General features: G+C 44.3%; 1 protein-coding gene across 1 annotated transcript in view; it reads right to left on the bottom strand.

Moving 5' to 3' along the window:
* The window catches only part of ryr1a (ryanodine receptor 1a (skeletal)), a 54,697-nt gene that overhangs the window by 41,356 nt on the left and 5,841 nt on the right, over positions 1–7,500 (bottom strand). Inside the window, exons 12-32 of the mRNA XM_046861492.1 lie at positions 6,404–6,568; positions 6,197–6,318; positions 5,843–6,035; positions 5,558–5,693; positions 4,991–5,086; positions 4,794–4,912; positions 4,579–4,712; positions 4,173–4,414; positions 3,820–4,012; positions 3,339–3,558; positions 3,150–3,254; positions 2,849–2,952; positions 2,676–2,759; positions 2,304–2,463; positions 2,003–2,150; positions 1,691–1,893; positions 1,429–1,603; positions 1,049–1,257; positions 611–969; positions 323–452; positions 32–192 (exon numbers count right to left, since the gene is read on the bottom strand). Coding sequence (XP_046717448.1) covers positions 32–192; positions 323–452; positions 611–969; positions 1,049–1,257; positions 1,429–1,603; positions 1,691–1,893; positions 2,003–2,150; positions 2,304–2,463; positions 2,676–2,759; positions 2,849–2,952; positions 3,150–3,254; positions 3,339–3,558; positions 3,820–4,012; positions 4,173–4,414; positions 4,579–4,712; positions 4,794–4,912; positions 4,991–5,086; positions 5,558–5,693; positions 5,843–6,035; positions 6,197–6,318; positions 6,404–6,568 — 3,458 coding nt within the window. The remainder of the gene's footprint in view (positions 1–31; positions 193–322; positions 453–610; positions 970–1,048; positions 1,258–1,428; positions 1,604–1,690; positions 1,894–2,002; positions 2,151–2,303; positions 2,464–2,675; positions 2,760–2,848; positions 2,953–3,149; positions 3,255–3,338; positions 3,559–3,819; positions 4,013–4,172; positions 4,415–4,578; positions 4,713–4,793; positions 4,913–4,990; positions 5,087–5,557; positions 5,694–5,842; positions 6,036–6,196; positions 6,319–6,403; positions 6,569–7,500) is intronic.

The following is a 7,500-nucleotide window of genomic DNA, read 5'->3' as shown; positions in this document are numbered from 1 at the left end:
GATGATGATGATGATGGTATTGTTGGCCTACCTGTGGTGTATGTTGCCTTTATCATCACCCACAGTGACTGTGACGTTTCTCACTTTACTGATATCAAAATGAAGGTCGTACTGGTGGTAATCAGGAGTAACCCAACCTGCCCACACTCCCCCAGGCTCCTGTCCAGCAAATACACGCACCGAGTAGTAATGCTTTTACACACACACACACACACACACACACACACACACACACACACACACAATTTGAGATGATTGTAGTTAATTTAAGTCAACAGTAAATTTTATTATTGGTAATTAATCAAAATCCTGTTGCCCATACTGTAGTGGTGCTGGCGATAATGTCCACATCATCTCGATCATCAGGGACAACGTCCTCCATCAGACGAGGGACAGTGGGAACGACAGGTGGAGGAGCGATAAAAGCAGCTTTCTTCGCTTTGGCAAAAAATCTGTAATTGAAACAGCTTCATCAACTTACATACAGTTAAATAGTGAAACACTTTTATTAAAACATTTTCTACAATGGGAATAAATGTCATAGCAACATTAGAAGTTTTTATTAGCATCTGATTTTGAAGAGTGAAGTCGATGTTAAATCCACTCTCACCCTCTCTTCTTGCTCTTCTCTGTAGTGGTGTCTTTCTCATTCTCCACCTCCTTGGTTCCCGGCAGCTCTTTGGGCACAGATGTTTCCTTTTCTTTCTCCTCCTGCTCCCTGCGGGTTGCGCTCTTCTTCAGCAGCTCGTATTCAGAGTTGGGGTCGACCTCCAGGGTCTCGTCCTCGGGGATGGTGAGTGCGCGTGTCAACAGCGTCGCCCCCGCCTCTACCTTAAACAACTCGTGGAACTCGATGGGCATGCTGAGTCTGAAGAACAGAAGGTCCGTGTTGGCGTTCTGAGAGCCGAATGTCCTGTGAGTCAGTTTGAGACAGGGGGCGCTGTCCACTGTACCATCCACACGTGATACCTGCACATATTCATTAATACTCGCTGTCAGAAACATCACATTCTGAATATAACGTGTTCTATTAGATTATGGATTGTACCTCAATGTGAGGGTGGTCAGGAGGAACAGGAATGAACTGCGGTAAGCTCTTGCTGAACCACATAGTGATGTCTCTCTTCATGTTAATGGCGAAGGGCTCGAAGCCTTCCTGCAGGCCACAGATTGTAAAATAGCGCAGGCTGCTGACGTTCTGACCCAGGTTAATCCGACCCACCTGAGAGAGGCCCAGACTACACACAGGAATAAAACCTGGAGAAACAAGGCTTTAATACATTTTGGTGTGAGGTTTGTCTTCATTCAGTAGTATATTTCACACATTCGCTGTAGAAGTTTGCACCAGGAATCTAATAATAGAGTTTACACTGGACTCCACCACATGGTAAATATAAACTGAAGCCCTGTAATTATAAATGCTCACACCTTCGCCAATCTCAATGTCTTTGAAAGCCATCTCGGAGCCGGAGTCGCTGATCAGCATCTCTCCGTTAAGCGTGAACATGATGTTCAGCTCAGCGAGATCAATCATGCAGCCCACGACGTCTCCCGGCTGCCACTGTCGACCGAAGGGTTCGCTGCCCACATGCCAACGCTGAGCCTGAACACACACACAAGCATTAAACATATAGAACATTTTTATTAAATATCAACAATATATGATTACAGAACGCTGAAATCTGAAGACCTTGCAGCCATTAAAGACGTAAGCCAGGTCGTCTGTGCCGAGCTCGCTATCAGCGTGGACGTTTGGTCTGGCCCAGCCGACCCTCATCTCCCCCACCGTCACTGCCTCAAACTCAAAGTACCATTTCCCCTGAGTCACAGCGTACGATTTCTCAGCTCTGAACACGCGGATCTTATTCCCAGTGCCATTTCCAACATGGCCACCTGAGGAGAGTCACACACTTCAGATCAGAATGAACATGGACATGAGTCTCTGCAGCACTTCTCCTGTAACTGCACATTTCAGTGTGTGTGATACTTTAACTGTACTCACTGCTTTCCTGGTCCGGAGGCTCGATGTTGTAGCCATAACCGATCAAGGTTCGAACTGCAGCACACACAGTGTCTCTGTTCGTCTTCTTCGTTTTCTCATCCAGAAGATTATATGGAACAAGTCGGGGGTTGCGTTTGTTTACAATGTCCTGAAAATGATCACATGGCAGAGATCAGTAGCAAATACTGAAAGAATGAAGCTCACAACATTGATATTTATTATTATAACACACACACACACACACACACACACACACACACCTCAGGCAGAGGGATCAGACCTAGAGCAGTGTACACGTTACCTGTACGATGCTGTAAGTCCAGCCCTGACGCACTCGGTCTCGAGCCCACACATTGTGACCGTTCTCAGCCAGACGCTCCACCAGTGTGTTCTGGTTTGGAGTCAGTTTAACATGGTTCAGGTCCAGAGGAGCAGGTTTGTAGCTGTTGCTCTGAGTGTAGCTGCATTCAGGAGTCAAAACATTAAAACCTTCAGTTTACCAAATATTCATTTTTCCTCCAGTGAACATGAACACTGTCATATAGTTATTAACATTTTGGGAAATTAAAGTGTTTAAAAGAAAAAAGTGTCTGTGTGTGTGTGTGTGTGTGTGTGTGTGTGTGTGTGTGTGTGTGTGTGTGTGTGTGTGTGTGTGTGTGTGTGTCTCACTGACGTTTTGGGCAGTTTGATCCTTTTTAAATTTTCCTCTGCTTTCTCATCTCCCATCCCAACATGGCAACCCAGTGCAAGAAGAGTTCTTATGGAGGGACAGACAACCAAATAAAACATTATACATCCTGACACTTGTGTTAGATATCAAACACACACACCATGTTTCTCACTAACTTCAGTGTTTCCCCAGACATTGCCAGGTTGTAGTTCCTCTCTGGCTCTGGAAGACTCTGGAAGTCCACCAGACACGGATGCAGTTTTTTATTATCATCACGGAACTGAAAGAAATAGAAAATCAAGAACAAGAGCTCATAAAATCTGATCATCAAAAAAATATGAATGAAAATAAATAACGAATATCAACAAAATAAACAGTAAAACCCACTAAAAACCCACATGTATAAATATGGAGAAGATGATTTGCATGTAATTAATATTGTGTGTAGTTAATGAGGAAATGTGGAGATGTGCTCACAGGTCCGTAAGTCCAGCCCTGCTCGATGCGAGTCACAGCCCAGAGCTCGTGGCTGTTCTCTGCTAGCTTTTCTCTGATCCGTTCCAGATGTGGGGGAAGAACAATCTGTGTCAAATAAAGAAAACAGAGTCATTTCAAATGTTTGTCTGATTACTGGATTATGATCTGGTTCCTGCACTCATTCTGTACCTGGACAGTGTCCACAGGATTTGGCGTGAAGGCGGTGTGGGACAGAGACTGTGTGGGACCCAGCAGATTCCTCACATCTGTATTCAGGTCGTTTTTATACTCCTTAATGGGCTCGATGCGAAGTCTGTCTTTGGGCAGCACAGCCTCATAGCATGGAGCGTATCCTGGAGGTGGAACAAACTTAAAGTCCCCATGACGTCCACCCATGAGGAACCGGACCCTGCGTGAACAACATCACACTGGTCACTCATCTGCTTCATCACAGTGATCAGTGTTGGAGTTCTAGTAAATCATATCGTTTTATGTATTTATATTAATATGTAATTTAACATATTGTAAGACATTTTTAATAAATAGTTCTAGTGATAGTTGAATAAAACATTTCATTATGCTGGAATTTCATTACAATGTGCCAAGGTTCTGGTAGGACATTTTGGGGATCTATGTTGAGGTGCTACTAGATGGTGCAATGATGTTTTACTTGATTCCGGTGGAGAAACTGACGACAGGGAAGAAAAGGCCATCCAGGTTGAAGTTCTCGAACATGCCCTGAACAGGATGCCCGTTGATGCGGAATGAGATACTGGGCACACTAAGATCCAGACAGCAGCTCACTACATCTTCTGCTGCCAGAATATGCTGATTAGGCGATGCCACGTGTCGAGGAACACGCCCTGATTCCAGAAACAAAATGCAGAATGGGGGGAAAATGAAACGCATGTTTGATAATGAACAAGTTTGATGGAAAAGAAAAACAAATCTTCCCTAAAAAAAACAAGTGCACTCACTGGAACAGCTGGTCAGATGAACCAGTCAACAACTTTTCTTTCTCACCTGACCACAGATGGAGGCCATCAAAGCCATAGGAGTAGAGATCATCTCCTACACCATTACCACCCCAGCCTTCTCCTCCACCAGGGTATGGGCTGTAACCCTCAGTCAGTGCCCAACCCACCCGCAGGTGACCTGGTTGGGCTGTCAAAAACGGTTCCACATCGTCCACAATCAGCTCATAATACCACTTCTTGTACTGTGTAGATCCGTCACAGGTTCCCAGGAAAATGTTTGGCCTCATGCTGCAAAGCAGAAACAAACTGTTTCTGTGACTCAAACACAACATCGTACTGAGGTGTTGAGGTTCTGCCTCTCTTCATGGTTATTTGTTTTAACACACATTGTTCAGGTTTCAGAATCTCTTCTCTGAGGAGATACAGATCAGTTACGTCTGAGAAATAATCACCTTGTGACATAATTAATGATTTGCGTTTGGAGCAAAAGGTCACGACGTGGAAGTAAATTCTCAGTGATCAGATTCTGATTGGACCTCACAGCCACACCATTACACACACACAGTGAGCAGAGTACGTCCAACACCTAGACAATGGAGAGAAGAAGGAACAGGATTAGATGAGCTCGTTGTGTGAGATTATCTGTGAGGTGTGTGCTGAAGTGTACCTTGTGATTGCGTCCGTGTTTGTCCAGCAGAGCGATGATGGACTTGATATGGTTCTCCTGTATGATGTTTAGCACCTCAGGGCTTTCGATGAGAACGCAATACAGCACCTCCAGAATGCCTGAAACACGGATGAGAATTAAACAGAAATAGATGATGAGCATCTGTTAAAGACCGGATACAAGAACAAACCAGTTACCTGACGAGGCCTCCAGGCGGTCCAGCTTACTGACCAGCCAGTCCAGATTATCACAGAAGAGTGCGCAGTTCGCCCTATTGCCCCTAATCAGAGATGCTGCAGAAAACACACACCCGCACACACACACACGCACGCACGCACGCACACACACACACACACACATATATATATACCGCATCACACAACTGAAGGCATTTATAATTTATAACGTTTCAAATAATTAGATAGATAGATAGATAGATAGATAGATAGATAGATAGATAGATAGATAGATAGATAGATAGATAGATAGATAGATAGATAGATAGATTTGGATAGGAAGTTTGACACCAGCACATAGAAAACCTCATTCCACACTCTGACCGACTGAAAAGATCTTTAATTGCCCCGAAACTGGTGGCCAGACTATCATCTATGCATGACTCTCTGGCTCCCTCTGGTGGCAGGAGTCGATCTGTTAAGATCTGTTTGTGTTTTTTGCCTCCTTTTGGGAATGTAACAAAGCCAAGGCATGCTGTGTGTGTGTGTGTGTGTGTGTGTGTGTGTGTGTGTGTGTGTGTGTGTTACCCAGCAGCTCATAGAGCAAATTAACAATCTCTTTCCAGGACTCAGCTGCCTCCTCTCCAGCAAACTCAGAAAAATGAGCCGCACTGTTGTAAACATTCAGACGGTCAATGCAGTCCAACACCAGAGTAATCATTCCCTACACACACACACACACACACACACACACACACACATCCTAAGTATACTATTTAAATTCCATACCATCTGCTATTGTATTAGCTATATATATTTGGTTTGATGTGTGTGTGTGTGTGTGTGTGTGTGTGTGTGTTTGAGATAGTCCACCTCTTCCTGAAACAGGTTCTGCCGATTTTTCAGAGATCTCAGTTTGCTCTGTTTCTCCTCATGCTCCAGCTCCTCCTCTGGAGGTCTAAAGTAGAAGATCAGATCCTGGAGCAAAAGAACAACAGAATCCAACGGGAGAGATGAAGGAGGAGGAGCAGCACTTTTATTCTTCCCATTCAAAGAGTCCAAACTCCTGCAGAACACAGAGACCAAAAGTGAGACCAGGAATAGTAGTTCCTTTTTGTTGAAGGACACATGGAATGTGTGACTAGTCAGTCAACTTTATTCTACATCTCCCACATGAGTAATGATAATGGTGTGTGTGTGTGTGTGTGTGTGTGTGTGTGTGTGTACTTGATGAACTGGGTGAAGAGGCCAGCAGTGCTGTAGATCATTCTAGCAGCCTGAGACTCTTCAGTCTGAGACCGAGCGACAGTCAGAGCATCATCCATGTGACCTTCTTGATGAAGAATTGCCTACACACACAAACCATGTAAAAGTAAAATAGAAGGTTTATTTGGGGAGAGTTAAAGACAAACACTATACTCATGTTCTAGTTACCTTCCGCTTCACAGGCCCCAGGCGAGCAGATTTAGCATCTACAGAGGCGTAGGTGAGCCACAGACCTGTAGCTACATGCTGCACAAAGCACATGGACTCGCCGTACTTTATCTCTGGAGCACCCATTCCTTCTACATCACGCTTCTGAGCCACTTCTGTCTTCTCCTGCTCAAACAACACACACACACACACACACACACACACACACACACAGATCACACATTATCACGCCAGCACTAAGAGATACTTCTGTACCAGTATGATGTTTCTCTTATAAACCCCACAGTTATGGAACAACCTTCCATTCAGTGTTCGGGACTCAGACACAGTCTCAGTGTTCAAGTCGAGGCTGAACACATTTATTTAGTGGAGTGTTTAGTCAGTAGGTGTTTGTGAGGTAAAGGAGCAGATCTGGAGGGATCATGGATATGGAGTGTTTGGTGAACTGGGATATTTGGATGCTGTCGTCTCCTCACTCTCACACGTTCACTCAGGTTTGTTGACGGTGGTCTGGTGGGTCGTCTCTTATCCCAGAGATCCTCATGAGAGTCTTGTTCCTACTTACTGACTTAATAATCCTTATTCTGTAATAAATGGACTGTAATAAACTGTAATAAATGGACATTCGGTGCCACCCAGGAGGATGAGGTTCTTTTTTGAGTCTGGTTCCTCTCAAGGTTTCTTCCTCATACCATCATCAGGAAGAAACTTATAGTTATAAACTTCTACATTTTAACTTTAGAACCTCTTTATCTCTAAACTCTCGCCTGAATGTTCTCTGTAGTGTGTGTTCTGTAGTGTGTGTTCTCTGTAGTGTGTGTTCTGTAGTGTGTGTTTTGTAGTGTGTGTTCTGCAGTGTGTGTTCTGTAGTGTGTGTTCTCTGTAGTGTGTGTTCTCTGTGTGTGTTCTGCAGTGTGTGTTCTCTGTAGTGTGTGTTCTCTGTAGTGTGTGTTCTGTAGTGTGTGTTCTCTGTAGTGTGTGTTCTCTGTAGTGTGTGTTCTGTAGTGTGTGTTCTCTGTAGTGTGTGTTCTGCAGTGTGTTCTCTGTAGTGTGTGTTCTGTGTGTGTTCTGTAGTGTGTGTTCTCTGTAGTGTGTGT

The sequence above is a fragment of the Silurus meridionalis genome, chromosome 11 (genome assembly GCF_014805685.1).
Source record: "Silurus meridionalis isolate SWU-2019-XX chromosome 11, ASM1480568v1, whole genome shotgun sequence".
NCBI classification, from domain to species: Eukaryota; Metazoa; Chordata; class Actinopteri; order Siluriformes; family Siluridae; genus Silurus; species Silurus meridionalis.
This window is presented reverse-complemented; position numbering and strand designations above follow the sequence as displayed.